Source organism: Pseudorasbora parva, chromosome 14, assembly GCF_024679245.1.
Source record: "Pseudorasbora parva isolate DD20220531a chromosome 14, ASM2467924v1, whole genome shotgun sequence".
Classification (NCBI taxonomy): Eukaryota; Metazoa; Chordata; class Actinopteri; order Cypriniformes; family Gobionidae; genus Pseudorasbora; species Pseudorasbora parva.
In genome coordinates, this window is record NC_090185.1 from 3,846,045 (window position 1) to 3,866,643 (window position 20,599).

The following is a 20,599-nucleotide window of genomic DNA, read 5'->3' on the forward strand; positions in this document are numbered from 1 at the left end:
TTTCCATAATTTCTGTTTATTGTAAATGATTTGAGGGAATATATTAAGGCAGTTATTTACAAACATGAACGTCTTCAATAGCGGCTGCGTAGCAGCGACTGCGGAGTCTCTGGAGCATCAGTGATCCGTATGCCAGACTGTCCCGCATCCCAGCGATCCACACACACTTTCCGTGAGACTTCAGTGGGTTAAAAACCTAGCAGAAGATAAAACTGATAAAAGCGTTGTGGCTCGTTACGGTCCGGAGAACACGATCTTGTAGATCTGGCTGTAGTTCTCCACGAAATGCACTTCCAGTCCTTCCGTAATGTAGTCGGCCAGATCCGAAAAGTCCTTCCTGTTCTCCGCAGGCAAGATCATGCAGGTCACTCCGGCTCTCTTCGCCTGTCAAAACCATCACAATACATCTGATCACACATGTGTGATCGTCACACAACAGCCAAACATCCCTCAAGTAACAGCTACTTTAAACGCAATATTCATGTATATAAGGGCTGTGCAATAGCGCTGTCAAAGAATATGCTAAATTCAAATATATATATATTCGAATTGTTTTAAAAAAATAAATTCTGACTGAAAATTAATATTCAAATAAAAAAAAAGCGGGGGGATAAATTTTGAAGGTGAAAATTAATATTTTAATTATTTTTTTTTTACGCGGAAAAAAGCGGGGGGATAAACCGCCGCGGTAGTAGAGGCGTGGCTGTCTGCTTTGCGAGTGGGCGCGCTAGCTGCTGAAAGCTGACGCGTCTTGCAGTGAAGATGGCCAAAGTGCAGAGCTCAACTCGACCGCGGCAGAGAAAACGATTTTAACTTCAAAATCTAAAGCCATGTCTGAAAGTACGTTGGACTTTGGTCAGTAGGAGGTCAAAATTGTTGAGCCGCGAGATGACGTTATAAGCAAGCGATGTAAGATACAGTTAGCATACCATGCCTCATTTTATTTAACATTAAACAGAAACACTAAAGTGAAGGCTACTGTACTGACTGAAGAGATATCGCCTGAATAAAGGATAACGCACTGCTAACACTGGTGTGATTATTTACTGCTTCATCTCAAGGAAAAGCTCCATGTTTACCACAGCAGAGCTCACTCGGAGCGCTCAATATGCTGTAAAACTTCAATTAATATTCATAATATTTGTTTCAATCACTGAATGAAGCCTGCTATAATTGGGACAAGAGTCGCGACCTTAAATTGCTTGCACAAAACTCTTGACCAGCTCTCAAAGTTTGTACATTTAAACCGCTATCCGCGGTGAGAGAGAGAGAGGTCTGCGCTCTTGTCGTTATTTAATTTACTTGTTTTTGTGTAAGTAATACGATATGTAAAAACGTAAAAACACTACCTATACAAGTAGTTATGTCTCTTTGCATTAATTTGTCCTGTTATTGACGTAATGCACACCCAGATGATCGAATATTCGTGTTTTTTTTAGAGGGAATATTCGAACGTAATTTTTTGAGCAATTTTGACAGCCCTACTGTGCAATACATCGAAATTAGCGAAATATCGCAAATGGACATATCGCAATATGAATATCGCAACGGCACGCAATATCTGAATAATTTTAATAGGCTACTTCAACGTTGTGAAAAGTATGTTTTAGGTCAACGTATAGACCCTTTTACTATTTGTATACAATGATGACGTAGCAAAGTATGCGTGCGCATTTTGGCAACAAACTGTGGCGAGAATCAGCAGCATGTCAAGCTACGTAAGCGGATTAAGCAACACAAACCGAGAAAGATATTTTAAAAAGTTGACTTTATCAAATGGTATTCGGCTACCAGATCCGGGTACTATAGTGGAGTGGAGAGAAGACGTTAGCAGATGGCCAGGTGGTCGGATATATACGTATTTAGTCGAGAAACCGAGCGTGTACACCCGAGACAAGCATATAAATCACTGGATGCTTATGAATACGTTGTCTGTGGGCATGTACAGAATGTCCAATACAATTTTCTACATTTATTCTTATTCTTCACACAGACATACATTTATCCTTTTCCTTACATTTTATGTTGTTATTGATTCGTGTTGACACACTTCTGTTTAAAGTTTAATTTTGTAATGCTATAGTACTTTAATAGCAACTATGTTGCTTGCATACATTTCTCAGATGGTTATTTTGCAATTAAACTATTAATAAAATCATTACAAATGAAATTGATAAGTACTGTGATTATTAATATGATAATCTGGGGGTGGGGGGTACAATATACACACCAGTGGCAGCCAATGTTGGGAGGTTTATTATAAATAATTAAGTTTCAAGTGCAGTAAATGTTTTACAAATGAAATTTTTTTTATGCGAGCATTTTTATGTCCTCGTTCTAATCAATGCCTTTAATTTGCCTGCAGCCACAGGTACCGCCGGTTCTTCGGAAACGGCCGTGATCCTGTCGGGATCCTATAAAACTTAAGCCCATTGGTGGAATAGCGATTAGTGCAACCGAAAACGCAACAGCCAGACATTTTGATGCTGGGAAACCGTTTTGATAAACTTTCGGAGTTGCTTACACGTTAGAACCACTAGGGAACAACATCACTTCCGTTGCCAAAATGCGCGCGCAAGTCTTTGATCACGTGGGCTGTAAAAGGGTCTATTGAGCAGAGAATAGACTGAGCACATTACTGTTACTTATGGGACTTGCTTGATGTTAAAGAGAGTTATTGAACGCAATAATTTGCGAAAATCAATAAATTGCAGCCTCGCACTGTCTTGACTGACACACGCTCACACTGAAACAAACAATTTGTGACATAAATGTTTGCTAAATCACCGCTGGTCGCTTCCAGAAGTTGTAGCGATGCTTTCTTTTCCCAGAGAGAATGTGAAGCACAAATGGTTTCATTCTCAGTTATTAAATATTTTTTAAAATATAATTTAAATAGATTTTTCACACTAATAGCGATATCATATCAAATATCGCATTATTTAACAAGATATTGCATATCACATTTTTTTCAATATCGCACAGCCCTAATGTATATCATGCATAATGTCTTTTTTTCAACAACCGAGATCAATAAATGAAGTATTGTTCATTGTTAGTTCATATTAACGACTGGAGTCGGTGAAGAAAGCCTTATTGCAAAGTGTTATCAAATAATTTCATTCATTTAGCACAAAGAAGCAATCATATTCTGACACACTGGGGGAAAAATCATGCTTTTGAAAATCATAATTATCTAAATTATGACATACTAAGTCATATTTATGAGATGAAAAGTCAAAATCATGACATACTAAATCATATTTAATCATATTTGAGATGAACTCAAAATTATGATTTAAAAAATCAGTCAAAATGATGAAAAAAAATGAAATTATGAAAATTCATAATTTTGACAATTGTATTTTCTGAGTCACTGAGTCATAACTCTGCTTGGCAGGCGTGACGCGTGAGACTCACGGCGATGGTCTTCTCCTTGATTCCTCCCACAGGCAGGATCTTGCCGGTCAGGGACACTTCTCCAGTCATGGCCACGTTCTGCCGCGCCGGGGTGTCGGTGGCCAAGGACAGCAGAGCCGTGACGATGGTGCATCCGGCGCTCGGCCCGTCTTTCGGAGTCGCACCCTACACACACACACACACACACACACGGAACATCAGACTCCTGCACAATCCCAAATAACACTGCAAAAAATGCTCTTCTTACTTAGTATTTTTGTCTTGTTTTTAGTCCAAATATCTAAAAAAATTTACATTAAGAAACATTTACTAGACAAGTACAAATTATTTTCTTGTTTTGGGGAAAATAACTCAAAATGAAGAGAGTTTTTGCTTAAAATAAGATAAATAATCTGCCAATGGGGTGAGAAAAATAATCCTAATTCAAACCGAAAACAAGATTATTTTTCTCAAATATTTTATGGATGTTTTGATATATTTATTCTAAAACATAAAAAGGATATTGGATGCTTTTTTAGCAATGTTCAGTACACGACAAGCTTTTCTTTGGCCGCTCGTCGTGTGTGCATTAACTTTTCATACATGAGAAACGCGTTCATATTTTTTTTTACAGTCTATGGTTAATTCCTGGACACGAGTAGTTGCCGTGGTAACGGACAACAACACCTTAACGTGCTGACTTAAGTTGACTGTGGACTAACTATTATTTGAGAAAATCTGTTTATAATTGAAGCTATAAGGGTTTGAATTATTGATCCTGCGCTGTATATGGATTATAATTTGAATATGTCTATAATGGCTAACATGCGTGTTTAAATGACTGCTCAAGTTTGATCCTAATGCAAGGCAAGCATTCGTGTGTATGTGATTATTTTTAGCGGTTGTGTGATCGGCTGTGTGTGTGTGTGTTGTCACATCAAACGGTTCCGCAGATTTTTAGTATTACTACAGCATTTCACCTCAGCATTAAAAAGGCGACAACGCACCGGAAGCTGCCATTTAAACACCGAATGAATGAATGATGTGCGCCTCTTGCTCCTTTATAAGATCATTCAAGGCAAATGGGTGACATCAAGCGGAGAAGACTAGTAATTAGATTTACGTTAATCTTATGTTCAATGTTAGCCGAAATAAATATAGAAAAAAATCGATTCGTGGCCTTTGAGAATCGATTCTGAATCGACCAGATTTTCAACAAAAAAAATTATTAATCGAAAAATCGATTTTACTGCCCAGCCCTAAAGAGGTTATGGAGAAAAAAAGACTATTTTGTACTGCAATACTCTTTCTTATTTCTTAAAAACCTAACTTACACTTTGAACTTTACTTTAAAAAAAAAACCTTGTACACATTCCTAGTGTATTGTATAATTGTATAAATAATTATATAAAGATTTACAGTGGCAGCTCAGAGATGCACAGTAGCATTTAAGTATGAAATTGAATGAATAAATGTAAAAATAAAACTACAGTCTTCACTATAAAATATACATTGATTCTTAGCTACTGTATTCGTTTTTCAGTCAAGAGCACCTGTGTGCACCTCATATACAGACACAGACGATTTTACTTTCACTTTAGACATAACGACTGCGTTTGTATATGTTAACCGTGTGTGTTTGACAGTATTAGCGCAGTAAGACTACTTAGTCCAGTAATCTCGTGTGTTTGCCAGGCTTTACCCAACATGATCATCATTTCTGAGAGAAATAGTGAAGGTGATGCAGATACAAACAAGCTCTCCGTTTAGGATTAGAACAAATATAACCCAAGCCCCTTTGATGACGTGATGATTACGTTACTGTTGATCATCTGTCCGTCATCGGCTAAAGCCCGCCCGCCCTGATGATCTCATTGGTCAGTTTCTGTTGATCATCTGTCCGTCATCGGCTAAAGCCCACCCTGATGATCTCATTGGTCAGTTTCTGTTGGTCATCTGTCCGTCATCGGCTAAAGCCCGCCCTGATGATCTCATTGGTCAGTTTCTGTTAATCATCTGTCCGTCATCGGCTAAAGCCCGCCCTGATGATCTCATTGGTCAGTTTCTGTTGATCATCTGTCCGTCATCGGCTAAAGCCCGCCCTGATGATCTCATTGGTCAGTTTCTGTTGATCATCTGTCCATCATCGGCTAAAGCCCACCCTGATGATCTCATTGGTCAGTTTCTGTTTATCATCTGTCCATCATCGGCTAAAGCCCGCCCTGATGATCTCCTTGGTCAGTTTCTGTTGATCATCTGTCCGTCATCGGCTAAAGCCCACCCTGATGATCTCATTGGTCAGTTTCTGTTGATCATCTGTCCGTCATCGGCTAAAGCCCACCCTGATGATCTCATTGGTCAGTTTCTGTTTATCATCTGTCCATCATCGGCTAAAGCCCGCCCTGATGATCTCATTGGTCAGTTTCTGTTTATCATCTGTCCATCATCGGCTAAAGCCCGCCCTGATGATCTCATTGGTCAGTTTCTGTTGATCATCTGTCCGTCATCGGCTAAAGCCCACCCTGATGATCTCATTGGTCAGTTTCTGTTGATCATCTGTCCGTCATCGGCTAAAGCCCGCCCTGATGATCTCATTGGTCAGTTACTGTTGATCATCTGTCCGTCATCGGCTAAAGCCCGCCCTGATGATCTCATTGGTCAGTTTCTGTTTATCATCTGTCCGTCATCGGCTAAAGCCCGCCCTGATGATCTCATTGGTCAGTTACTGTTGATCATCTGTCCGTCATCGGCTAAAGCCCGCCCTGATGATCTCATTGGTCAGTTTCTGTTGATCATCTGTCCGTCATCGGCTAAAGCCCGCCCTGATGATCTCATTGGTCAGTTTCTGTTGATCATCTGTCCATCATCGGCTAAAGCCCGCCCTGATGATCTCATTGGTCAGTTTCTGTTGATCATCTGTCCGTCATCGGCTAAAGCCCGCCCTGATGATCTCATTGGTCAGTTTCTGTTTATCATCTGTCCATCATCGGCTAAAGCCCGCCCTGATGATCTCATTGGTCAGTTTCTGTTGATCATCTGTCCATCATCGGCTAAAGCCCACCCTGATGATCTCATTGGTCAGTTTCTGTTTATCATCTGTCCATCATCGGCTAAAGCCCGCCCTGATGATCTCATTGGTCAGTTTCTGTTGATCATCTGTCCGTCATCGGCTAAAGCCCGCCCTGATGATCTCCTTGGTCAGTTTCTGTTGATCATCTGTCCATCATCGGCTAAAGCCCGCCCTGATGATCTCATTGGTCAGTTTCTGTTGATCATCTGTCCGTCATCGGCTAAAGCTCGTCCTGATGATCTCATTGGTCAGTTTCTGTTGATCATCTGTCCGTCATCGTCTAAAGCCCGCCCTGATGATCTCATTGGTCAGTTTCTGTTGATCATCTGTCCGTCATCGGCTAAAGCCCGCCCTGATGATCTCCTTGGTCAGTTTCTGTTGATCATCTGTCCATCATCGGCTAAAGCCCGCCCTGATGATCTCATTGGTCAGTTTCTGTTGATCATCTGTCCGTCATCGGCTAAAGCTCGTCCTGATGATCTCATTGGTCAGTTTCTGTTGATCATCTGTCCGTCATCGGCTAAAGCCCGTCCTGATGATCTCATTGGTCAGTTTCTGTTGATCATCTGTCCGTCATCGTCTAAAGCCCGCCCTGATGATCTCATTGGTCAGTTTCTGTTGATCATCTGTTCGTCATCGGCTAAAGCCCGCCCTGATAATCTCATTGGTCTGAACAGTTTCTGTTGATCATCTGTCCGTCATCGGCTAAAGCCCGCCCTGATGATCTCATTGGTCCGAACAGTTTCTGTTGATCATCTGTCCATCATCGGCTAAAGCCCGCCCTGATGATCTCATTGGTCAGTTTCTGTTGATCATCTGTCCGTCATCGGCTAAAGCTCGTCCTGATGATCTCATTGGTCAGTTTCTGTTGATCATCTGTCCGTCATCGGCTAAAGCCCGTCCTGATGATCTCATTGGTCAGTTTCTGTTGATCATCTGTCCGTCATCGTCTAAAGCCCGCCCTGATGATCTCATTGGTCAGTTTCTGTTGATCATCTGTTCGTCATCGGCTAAAGCCCGCCCTGATGATCTCATTGGTCCGAACAGTTTCTGTTCAGGGATAATCCTCCTCTATGGAGCGAGGCCAGATCGAACTGCCAGAGCTAAAATGTATGTGGGCGGGGCTAAGTTCGGCTGGCATCCAGGCTAAAACAAAGTATTTATGTTGTGTAACTTAACTTTAAAGTTTCAGCTTCAGCTCAGGCATGACATGATGAGCCTTTACGGTCTTCTGAAGGATTTGTGGCTTTTATCAGAAGCAGAAAATATTGGACAGGAAGGAAACTTGAAATAAGAACAAGAGTAGAGTTGGGCACACTAGAGATGCGCGGAAAAGCTCTAATGTCACCTAATCCGCGGTTAAAAACAAATATCCATCCGCACCCGATCGGCACATATTCAAATCCTCTCACACGCATGCACGCACAAACGCACACGAACACACACACACACACACACACACACGCAGTACAGCTTGCTCGCATTACAGCTTGTTCTGAGAACATTTTAATGGTGTATTTCGAAGATATTATCTAGTATATATATATAAAGTCTCATTAAAGATTTCACACACATCACAATGATGGCGATCCATGTGCAAACTCCATCGCGTTCATGTGTTAGGATTTGCTTCGTATCTCCTCAGCTGACGCGTGAACTGCCGCAAATTAAACCAATATGTTCAGCGTCACATCCTAAAGCTCAACACACAGTTGTCTTCATTTAAAAATAGCGAGACTTAAATATATTAGCAGTGCTGATGCCCGCTCTCTCTCGCATTGCGGTCTTTGATCTCGACGTGAGCTGAAAACGAAAGCTAAAGAACGACACGCATTCATTGCGTTTTAGCGTGAAATGAGAGTTCTGCGTCTTTATTAAAATCAACACATTAATGATTTAACGCTCATCCACCTGTAATGTTTGGGATGTTTACCCATCTGAGCCGCAAATATAACCGCAATCTTCGAATACTCAGAGTCCTAACACAAAAAATCTCTTTCTGCAACATCTGTGTGTAGTTAAATGGACTAAACGAAGCATTGAGGCAGATGATTTTACCTCCAAAGATTTTTTCAATTCGAGTAACTCAGATTACTCGAGGAATCGTTTCAGCCTTAGACTGAGCTCACCTCAGGCACGTGCAGGTGTATGTGGGAGGACACCAGGAATTCGTTCTCCGGCTGTTCCTTCATGAGGAATGAGCGGGCGAAGGTGTAGGCGATCTTGGCACTCTCCTTCATCACGTCTCCCAGCTGCCCCGTGAGCTCCAGAGACCCATCTTTAGGGCCGTCCCTCCCTGGAGAGTCCCTGGGGCGCCTCAGAGACGTCTCTATGAACAGCGTCGAGCCGCCTGCGGACCAAAGAACGCACAATCAGTGTGTTAAAACATCTAAATAAAGCACTAACACAAATGAAGAAATATGGAAGCCTGTTTCCGCCACTAAATAAAAGAATAAAAAGAGTGATTGCGACTTCTTATCTCAGAATTCTGACTCTTTTTCTCACCATTGCGACTCATAAAAAGCACAATTTTGACTTTTTCACGTAAATGCAAGTTTTATAGTTTTTATAATTGAGTGATATAAAGTCAGAATTGAATGATATAAAGTCAGAATTGAATGATATAAAGTCAGAATTGAGTGATATAAAGTCAGAATTGAATGATATAAAGTCAGAATTATGAGATATAAAGTCAGAATTGAGAGATATAAAGTCAGAATTGTGAGATTTAACGTCAGAATTGAGAGATATAAAGTCAGAATTGAATGATATAAAGTCAGAATTGTGAGATTTAACGTCAGAATTGAGAGATATAAAGTCAGAATTGTGAGATATAAAGTCTGAATCGAGATATATAAAGTCAGAATTGAGTGATATAAAGTCAGAATTGTGTGATATAAAGTCAGAATTGAGAGATATAAAGTCAGAATTGAGAGATATAAAGTCAGAATTGAGAGATATAAAGTCAGAATTGAGAGATATAAAGTCAGAATTGAGTGATATAAAGTCAGAATTGAGTGATATAAAGTCAGAATTGAATGATATAAAGTCAGAATTGAGAGATATAAAGTCAGAATTGTGAGATATAAAGTCAGAATTGAGTGATATAAAGTCTGAATCGAGATATATAAAGTCAGAATTGAGAGATATAAAGTCAGAATTGAGTGATATAAAGTCAGGATTGAGAGATATAAAGTCAGAATTGTGTGATATAAAGTCAGAATTGAGTGATATAAAGTCTGAATCGAGATATATAAAGTAAGAATTGAGTGATATAAAGTCAGAATTGAGTGATATAAAGTCAGGATTGAGAGATATAAAGTCAGGATTGAGAGATATAAAGTCAGAATTGTGTGATATAAAGTCAGAATTGTGAGATATAAAGTCAGAATTGAGTGATATAAAGTCTGAATCGAGATATATAAAGTAAGAATTGAGTGATAAAGTCAGAATTGAGTGATATAAAGTCAGGATTGAGAGATATAAAGTCAGAATTGTGTGATATAAAGTCAGAATTGTGTGATATAAAGTCAGAATTGAGTGATATAAAGTCAGAATTGTGAGATTTAACGTCAGAATTGAGAGATATAAAGTCAGAATTGTGAGATATAAAGTCAGAATTGAGTGATATAAAGTCTGAATCGAGATATATAAAGTCAGAATTGTGTGATATAAAGTCAGAATTGTGTGATATAAAGTCAGGATTAAGAGATATAAAGTCAGAAATGAGTGATATAAAGTCAGAATTGAGTGATATAAAGTCAGAATTGTGAGACCTAAAGTCAGAATTGAGTGATATAAAGTCAGAATTGTGTGATATAAAGTCTGAATCGAGATATATAAAGTCAGAATTGTGTGATATAAAGTCAGAATTGAGTGATATAAAGTCAGAATTGTGTGATATAAAGTCAGAATTGAGTGATATAAAGTCAGAATTGAGTGATATAAAGTCAGAATTGAGTGATATAAAGTCAGAATTGAGAGATATAAAGTCAGAATTGAGTGATATAAAGTCAGAATTGAGAGATATAAAGTCAGAATTGAGTGATATAAAGTCAGGATTGAGAGATATAAAGTCAGAATTGTGTGATATAAAGTCAGAATTGAGTGATATAAAGTCTGAATCGAGATATATAAAGTAAGAATTGAGTGATATAAAGTCAGAATTGAGTGATATAAAGTCAGGATTGAGAGATATAAAGTCAGGATTGAGAGATATAAAGTCAGAATTGTGTGATATAAAGTCAGAATTGTGAGATATAAAGTCAGAATTGAGTGATATAAAGTCTGAATCGAGATATATAAAGTAAGAATTGAGTGATAAAGTCAGAATTGAGTGATATAAAGTCAGGATTGAGAGATATAAAGTCAGAATTGTGTGATATAAAGTCAGAATTGTGTGATATAAAGTCAGAATTGAGTGATATAAAGTCAGAATTGTGAGATTTAACGTCAGAATTGAGAGATATAAAGTCAGAATTGTGAGATATAAAGTCAGAATTGAGTGATATAAAGTCTGAATCGAGATATATAAAGTCAGAATTGTGTGATATAAAGTCAGAATTGTGTGATATAAAGTCAGGATTAAGAGATATAAAGTCAGAAATGAGTGATATAAAGTCAGAATTGAGTGATATAAAGTCAGAATTGTGAGACCTAAAGTCAGAATTGAGTGATATAAAGTCAGAATTGTGTGATATAAAGTCTGAATCGAGATATATAAAGTCAGAATTGTGTGATATAAAGTCAGAATTGAGTGATATAAAGTCAGAATTGTGTGATATAAAGTCAGAATTGAGTGATATAAAGTCAGAATTGAGTGATATAAAGTCAGAATTGAGTGATATAAAGTCAGAATTGAGTGATATAAAGTCAGAATTGAGAGATATAAAGTCAGAATTGAGTGATATAAAGTCAGAATTGAGAGATATAAAGTCAGAATTGAGAGATATCAAGTCAGAATTGAGAGATATAAAGTCAGAACTGAGAGATATAAAGTCAGAATTGAGTGATATAAAGTCAGAATTGTGAGATAAAAAGTCAGAATTGAGAGATATAAAGTCAGAATTGTGAGATATAAAGTCAGAATTGTGAGATATAAAGTCAGAATTGAGTGATATTAAGTCAGAATTGAGAGATATAAAGTCAGAATTGAGAGATATAAAGTCAAAATTGACAGATATAAAGTCAGAATTGAGAGATATAAAGTCAGAATTGAGAGATATAAAGTCAGAATTGAGTGATAAAGTCAGAATTGAGTGATATAAAGTCAGAATTGAGTGATATAAAGTCAGGATTGAGTGATATAAAGTCAGAATTGAGTTATATAAAGTCAGAATTGAGTGATATAAAGTCAGAATTGAGAGATATAAAGTCAGAATTGAGAGATATAAAGTCAGAATTGAGTGATATAAAGTCAGAATTGAGTGATATAAAGTAAGAATTGAGTGATATAAAGTCAGAATTGAGAGATATAAAGTCAGAATTGAGAGATATAAAGTCAGAATTGAGTGATATAAAGTCAGAATTGAGAGATATTAAGTCAGAATTGAGAGATATTAAGTCAGAATTGAGAGATATAAAGTCAGAATTGAGAGATATAAAGTCAGAATTGAGTGATATAAAGTCAGAATTGAGAGATATTAAGTCAGAATTGAGAGATATCAAGTCAGGATTGAGAGATATCAAGTCAGAATTGAGTGATATAAAGTCAGAATTGAGTGATATAAAGTCAGAATTGAGTGATATAAAGTCAGAATTGAGAGATATAAAGTCAGAATTGAGTGATATAAAGTCAGAATTGAGTGATATAAAGTCAGAATTGAGTGATATAAAGTCAGAATTGAGTGATATAAAGTCAGAATTGAGTGATATAAAGTCAGGATTGAGAGATATAAAGTCAGAATTGAGTGATATAAAGTCAGAATTGAGTGATATAAAGTCAGTATTGAGAGATATAAAGTCAGAATTGAGAGATATAAAGTCAGAATTGAGTGATATAAAGTCAGAATTGAGTGATATAAAGTCAGAATTGAGAGATATAAAGTCAGAATTGAGAGATATAAAGTCAGAATTGAGAGATATAAAGTCAGAATTGAGTGATATAAAGTCAGAATTGAGAGATATAAAGTCAGAATTGAGAGATATAAAGTCAGAATTGAGAGATATAAAGTCAGAATTGAGTGATATAAAGTCAGAATTGAGAGATATAAAGTCAGAATTGAGAGATATAAAGTCAGAATTGAGTGATATAAAGTCAGAAGTGAGAGATATAAAGTCAGAACTGAGAGATATAAAGTCAGAACTGAGAGATATAAAGTCAGAATTGAGAGATATAAAGTCAGAACTGAGAGATATAAAGTCAGAACTGAGTGATATAAAGTCAGAATTGAGAGATATTAAGTCAGAATTGAGAGATATTAAGTCAGAATTGAGAGATATAAAGTCAGAATTGAGAGATATAAAGTCAGAATTGAGTGATATGAAGTCAGGATTGAGAGATATAAAGTCAGAATTGAGAGATATAAAGTCAGAATTGAGAGATATTAAGTCAGAATTGAGAGATATAAAGTCAGAATTGAGTGATATAAAGTCAGAATTGAGTGATATAAAGTCAGAATTGAGAGATATAAAGTCAGAATTGAGAGATATTAAGTCAGAATTGAGTGATATAAAGTCAGAATTGAGTGATATAAAGTCAGAATTGAGAGATATAAAGTCAGGATTGAGATATATAAATTCAGAATTGAGTGATATAAAGTCAGGATTAAGAGATATTAAGTCAGAATTGAGTGATATAAAGTCAGAATTGAGAGATATAAAGTCAGAATTGAGAGATATAAAGTCAGAATTGAGAGATATAAAGTCAGAATTGAGAGATATAAAGTCAGAATTGAGTGATATAAAGTCAGAATTGAGTGATATAAAGTCAGAATTGAGAGATATTAAGTCAGAATTGAGAGATATAAAGTCAGAATTGAGAGATATCAAGTCAGGATTGAGAGATATCAAGTCAGAATTGAGTGATATAAAGTCAGAATTGAGTGATATAAAGTCAGAATTGAGTGATATAAAGTCAGGATTAAGAGATATAAAGTCAGAATTGAGTGATATAAAGTCAGAATTGAGTGATATAAAGCAGAGGTGGGACAAAGTCATTGTTATGCAAGTCACAAGTAAGTCTCAAGTCTTTGCCCTCGAGTCCCGAGTCAAGTCGAGTCAAAGATGAGTCAAGTCTCGAGTCGAGTCAGAAGTCAAAGCCAACAAGTCTCAAGTCGAGTCCAAAGTCCTACCATTTTAGTTTCGAGTCACTTCAAGTCATCTTACCACAAAAATAAAAATAATACAAATTATGTATGTCTGTAAGATTTGTATTTATTTAAACCTCTTTTTATACAATGACATTAAGCAAATACAGTAAAAAAACTGAAAATGTAAATTTTCACAGAAAATGCTTGTATTTCAACAGCATATTGCACTAGAACAATGCACAGCAGCTTCAGTCCTGTATTGTGTTGACCTCATATTGCAAAACAGTTCAACTTTCAAATAGATATGGGTCCTTTTAGCCTAAACTTAGGGCTATTATGGGAATATTGTTTAGCTTATTTTTGGTTTAATTTGGTTTACTTTAATAATTTAATTTATTCAATTATTTTGTTTTGCTATACTTTTTATGCCAGCTTGCCATGGCAAAGCATATGACTTCAGTTTCTGGAGGGAAAGGGCTTTCTTATGACTTTTGAAGCAGTGAAAATATTCTTAATATTGCATACACTGAAATATTATTGTATACCGTAGTGTATAATAGACAATGAATATTGACACAACAACATTGATATGAGTAAAGAGTTCAAATACAACATGTGAGGCTATATATTTTCTGACATTTGTTTCATATTCTTCTCAGGTATGAAGAATACCTAGAGGGGTGGGGGGCCCAAAACAAGCCCAATATTATTATATTATTTATTATCATCAGTATAATTTATGATTGATAATGTATCAATAAATGTGCCTGCAACATATTAAATTGAAATCTCGTGGAGTTTAAAAAGCAAATACAGATGGGATTTTACAAAATTCTTCAAGTTGCAATAAAGACTGTAAACAGAAGAGGTTTGGAGATGGAAAAAGAGAAAAAGTGACGTGAAGGATTATGGTAGCTCTAGTCGGAGTTATTGCACACATATTAGGAGCAGTGGTGAACATGCACACTATAAACCGTAAAAAGGATAAGCCCTGCATCTCAATGTGCAATCTGCCCTAAAGAGTGTTGAAAATTACTAATGTCACATAGCTACTATTTAGGATTATTATGCACTTTTTTTACAGTCTATGATTGGGAGTTGGTGCATAGGAAAACACTGAGAGCGCTGCAATATAGAGACATGTTTATAATAATATACATTCGAACCATACCTACTGTTATTATTAGCAGCCTATACTTTTTTTTATTATTTATTTTTATAATAGCCAAATAATAATAGTCATAATAAATAGCTTACATTATAAAAAAATAATTTTAAAATTAAATTAGGTGGCTTACCTCCTGTTTCCTCTCCATCTCTGTATATCTCTGCTGGTTGCATTGTTTGTAAAAAATGTATTCGTCTATTTACGTCTACGAACTATCATTACATTTATAACATCACATCACATGCCTGCACGTTGAACGCGATTTTTCTTCAAAGAGGGGAAGGAGGCGGGATGTATGAGGACGAATGAATACAGCACTTGACTTGTATCGGTGCACTATGGCTATTAGCTGTGAGAAGACAGTGTCAGGCAATGTATTTGGACAAAACAGCGACCATAAATGTAAAGAAACGAAGTTGCTTGTCATATTTTCCTAACAAGCAACCACATTTTTTTAAATAAGCCCAAAAAAACCGCAACTCGAGATATTTTACCGCGACTTGCCAAAAAAAGAAGCCCAAATAAGTCACGTGTTATACGCGGACTTGGTAGCTATGGATACTGTCGAATCAAACCAACGTGGGACTACAGTGATTGGATGTCGTGACTCGTGCTGGCAGCGCGCGTGCTCTCTGCATGCATACAGGTGCAGCTTTTTTTCACTGAGAGCAGCTCGGCCGTGTGAAAGAAAAATTGCCAAAAAGTAGCAAGTCTTCTCGAGTCATAAGGCTCAAGTCCAAGTGAAGTCACGAGTCATTGATGTTAAAGTCCAAGTCGAGTTGCAAGTCTTTGTACATTTTGTCGAGTCGAGTCCAAAGTCATCAAATTCATGACTCCAGTCTGACTCGAGTCCAAGTCACATGACTCGAGTCCACACCTCTGATATAAAGTCAGAATTGAGTGATATAAAGTCAGGATTGAGAGATATAAAGTCAGAATTGAGTGATATAAAGTCAGAATTGAGAGATATAAAGTCAGAATTGAGAGATATAAAGTCAGAATTGAGTGATATAAAGTCAGAATTGAGAGATATAAAGTAAGAATTGAGAGATATAAAGTCAGAATTGAGAGATATAAAGTCAGAATTGAGAGATATAAAGTCAGAATTGAGTGATATAAAGTCAGAATTGAGTGATATAAAGTCAGGATTGAGAGATATAAAGTCAGAATTGAGTGATATAAAGTCAGAATTGAGAGATATAAAGTCAGAATTGAGAGATATAAAGTCAGAATTGAGAGATATAAAGTCAGAATTGAGTGATATAAAGTCAGAATTGAGTGATATAAAGTCAGAATTGAGTGATATAAAGTCAGAATTGAGAGATATAAAGTCAGAATTGAGAGATATAAAGTCAGAATTGAGTGATATAAAGTCAGAATTGAGAGATATAAAGTCAGAATTGAGAGATATAAAGTCAGAATTGAGAGATATAAAGTCAGAATTGAGTGATATAAAGTCAGAATTGAGTGATATAAAGTCAGAATTGAGTGATATAAAGTCAGGATTGAGAGATATAAAGTCAGAATTGAGTGATATAAAGTCAGAATTGAGTGATATAAAGTCAGAATTGAGTGATATAAAGTCAGAATTGAGTGATATAAAGTCAGAATTGAGTGATATAAAGTCAAAATTGAGTGATATAAAGTCAGAATTGAGAGATATAAAGTCAGAATTGAGAGATATAAAGTCAGAATTGAGTGATATAAAGTCAGAATTGAGAGATATAAAGTCAGAATTGAGAGATATAAAGTCAGAATTGAGAGATATAAAGTCAGAATTGAGTGATATAAAGTCAGAATTGAGAGATATTAAGTCAGAATTGAGTGATATAAAGTCAGAATTGAGAGATATCAAGTCAGGATTGAGAGATATAAAGTCAGAATTGAGTGATATAAAGTCAGAATTGAGTGATATAAAGTCAGAATTGAGTGATATAAAGTCAGGATTAAGAGATATAAAGTCAGAATTGAGAGATATAAAGTCAGAATTGAGTGATATAAAGTCAGAATTGAGAGATATTAAGTCAGGATTAAGAGATATAAAGTCAGAATTGAGTGATATAAAGTCAGAATTGAGTGATATAAAGTCAGAATTGAGAGATATAAAGTCAGAATTGAGTGATATAAAGTCAGAATTGAGTGATATAAAGTCAGAATTGAGTGATATAAAGTCAGAATTGAGTGATATAAAGTCAGAATTGTGTGATATAAAGTCAGAATTGAGTGATATAAAGTCAGAATTGAGTGAAAAAAAGTCAGAATTGAGTGATATAAAGTCAGAATTGAGTGATATAAAGTCAGAATTGTGAGATATAAAGTCAGAATTGAGTGATATAAAGTCAGAATTGAGTGATATAAAGTCAGAATTGAGAGATATTAAGTCAGAATTGAGAGATATAAAGTCAGAATTGAGAGATATCAAGTCAGGATTGAGAGATATAAAGTCAGAATTGAGTGATATGAAGTCAGGATTGAGAGATATTAAGTCAGAATTGAGAGATATAAAGTCAGAATTGAGTGATATAAAGTCAGAATTGAGAGATATAAAGTCAGAATTGAGAGATATAAAGTCAGAATTGAGAGATATAAAGTCAGAATTGAGTGATATAAAGTCAGAATTGAGTGATATAAAGTCAGAATTGAGTGATATAAAGTCAGAATTGAGTGATATAAAGTCAGAATTGAGAGATATAAAGTCAGAATTGAGAGATATAAAGTCAGAATTGAGAGATATAAAGTCAGAATTGAGTGATATAAAGTCAGAATTGAGAGATATAAAGTCAGAATTGAGTGATATAAAGTCAGAATTGAGAGATATAAAGTCAGAATTGAGAGATATTAAGTCAGAATTGAGTGATATAAAGTCAGAATTGAGAGATATAAAGTCAGAATTGAGAGATATAAAGTCAGAATTGTGTGATATAAAGTCAGAATTGAGAGATATAAAGTCAGAATTGAGTGATATAAAGTCAGAATTGAGAGATATAAAGTCAGAATTGAGAGATATTAAGTCAGAATTGAGAGATATAAAGTCAGAATTGAGTGATATAAAGTCAGAATTGAGAGATATAAAGTCAGGATTGAGAGATATAAAGTCAGAATTGAGAGATATAAAGTCAGAATTGAGAGATATAAAGTCAGAATTGAGTGATATAAAGTCAGAATTGAGAGATATAAAGTCAGAATTGAGAGATATAAAGTCAGAATTGAGAGATATAAAGTCAGAATTGAGTGATATAAAGTCAGAATTGAGTGATATAAAGTCAGAATTGAGTGATATAAAGTCAGGATTGAGTGATATAAAGTCAGAATTGAGTGATATAAAGTCAGAATTGAGTGATATAAAGTCAGAATTGAGAGATATAAAGTCAGAATTGAGAGATATAAAGTCAGAATTGAGAGATATAAAGTCAGAATTGAGTGATATAAAGTCAGAATTGAGAGATATAAAGTCAGAATTGAGAGATATAAAGTCAGAATTGAGAGATATAAAGTCAGAATTGAGTGATATAAAGTCAGAATTGAGTGATATAAAGTCAGAATTGAGTGATATAAAGTCAGGATTGAGAGATATAAAGTCAGAATTGAGTGATATAAAGTCAGAATTGAGTGATATAAAGTCAGAATTGAGAGATATAAAGTCAGAATTGAGTGATATAAAGTCAGAATTGAGTGATATAAAGTCAGAATTGAGTGATATAAAGTCAGAATTGAGAGATATAAAGTCAGAATTGAGTGATATAAAGTCAGAATTGAGAGATATAAAGTCAGAATTGAGAGATATAAAGTCAGAATTGAGTGATATAAAGTCAGAATTGAGAGATATTAAGTCAGAATTGAGAGATATAAAGTCAGAATTGAGAGATATCAAGTCAGGATTGAGAGATATAAAGTCAGAATTGAGTGATATTAAGTCAGAATTGAGTGATATAAAGTCAGAATTGAGTGATATAAAGTCAGGATTAAGAGATATAAAGTCAGAATTGAGAGATATAAAGTCAGAATTGAGTGATATAAAGTCAGAATTGAGAGATATAAAGTCAGGATTAAGAGATATAAAGTCAGAATTGAGTGATATAAAGTCAGAATTGTGTGATATAAAGTCAGAAATGAGAGATATAAAGTCAGAATTGAGTGATATAAAGTCAGAATTGAGTGATATAAAGTCAGAATTGAGTGAAATAAAGTCAGAATTGAGTGATATAAAGTCAGAATTGAGTGATATAAAGTCAGAATTGAGAGATATAAAGTCAGAATTGAGTGATATAAAGTCAGAATTGAGAGATATTAAGTCAGAATTGAGAGATATAAAGTCAGAATTGAGAGATATCAAGTCAGGATTGAGAGATATAAAGTCAGAATTGAGTGATATAAAGTCAGAATTGAGTGATATAAAGTCAGAATTGAGTGATATAAAGTCAGGATTAAGAGATATCAAGTCAGGATTGAGAGATATAAAGTCAGAATTGAGTGATATAAAGTCAGAATTGAGTGATATAAAGTCAGAATTGAGTGATATAAAGTCAGAATTGAGAGATATCAAGTCAGGATTGAGAGATATAAAGTCAGAATTGAGTGATATAAAGTCAGAATTGAGAGATATAAAGTCAGAATTGAGTGATATAAAGTCAGAATTGAGTGATATAAAGTCAGAATTGAGAGATATAAAGTCAGAATTGAGAGATATCAAGTCAGGATTGAGAGATATAAAGTCAGAATTGAGTGATATAAAGTCAGAATTGAGAGATATAAAGTCAGGATTAAGAGATATAGTCAGAATTGAGTGATATAAAGTCAGAATTGTGTGATATAAAGTCAGAATTGAGAGATATAAAGTCAGAATTGAGTGATATAAAGTCAGAATTGAGTGATATAAAGTCAGAATTGAGTGATATAAAGTCAGAATTGAGTGATATAAAGTCAGAATTGAGTGATATAAAGTCAGAATTGAGTGATATAAAGTCAGAATTGTGTGATATAAAGTCAGAATTGAGTGATATAAAGTCAGAATTGAGTGAAAAAAAGTCAGAATTGAGTGATATAAAGTCAGAATTGAGTGATATAAAGTCAGAATTGTGAGATATAAAGTCAGAATTGAGTGATATAAAGTCAGAATTGAGTGATATAAAGTCAGAATTGAGTGAAAAAAAGTCAGAATTGAGAGATATAAAGTCAGAATTGAGAGATATCAAGTCAGGATTGAGAGATATAAAGTCAGAATTGAGTGATATGAAGTCAGGATTGAGAGATATTAAGTCAGAATTGAGAGATATAAAGTCAGAATTGTGTGATATAAAGTCAGAATTGAGAGATATAAAGTCAGAATTGAGTGATATAAAGTCAGAATTGAGAGATATAAAGTCAGAATTGAGAGATATTAAGTCAGAATTGAGTGATATAAAGTCAGAATTGAGTGATATAAAGTCAGAATTGAGAGATATAAAGTCAGGATTGAGAGATATAAAGTCAGAATTGAGAGATATAAAGTCAGAATTGAGAGATATAAAGTCAGAATTGAGTGATATAAAGTCAGAATTGAGAGATATAAAGTCAGAATTGAGAGATATAAAGTCAGAATTGAGAGATATAAAGTCAGAATTGAGTGATATAAAGTCAGAATTGAGTGATATAAAGTCAGAATTGAGTGATATAAAGTCAGGATTGAGAGATATAAAGTCAGAATTGAGTGATATAAAGTCAGAATTGAGTGAT

At 35.2% G+C, this 20,599-nt stretch overlaps 1 protein-coding gene across 2 annotated transcripts in view; it reads right to left on the bottom strand.

Moving 5' to 3' along the window:
* The window catches only part of lonp1 (lon peptidase 1, mitochondrial), an 89,493-nt gene continuing 68,894 nt past the window's right edge, over positions 1-20,599 (bottom strand). For both annotated transcript variants that reach the window (XM_067415230.1, XM_067415229.1), the window contains 3 exons: positions 8,599-8,819; positions 3,421-3,585; positions 1-384 (listed from right to left, as the gene is read on the bottom strand). In XM_067415230.1, the coding sequence (XP_067271331.1) occupies positions 235-384; positions 3,421-3,585; positions 8,599-8,819 (536 nt within the window). In that variant the 3' untranslated portion in view covers positions 1-234. The remainder of the gene's footprint in view (positions 385-3,420; positions 3,586-8,598; positions 8,820-20,599) is intronic.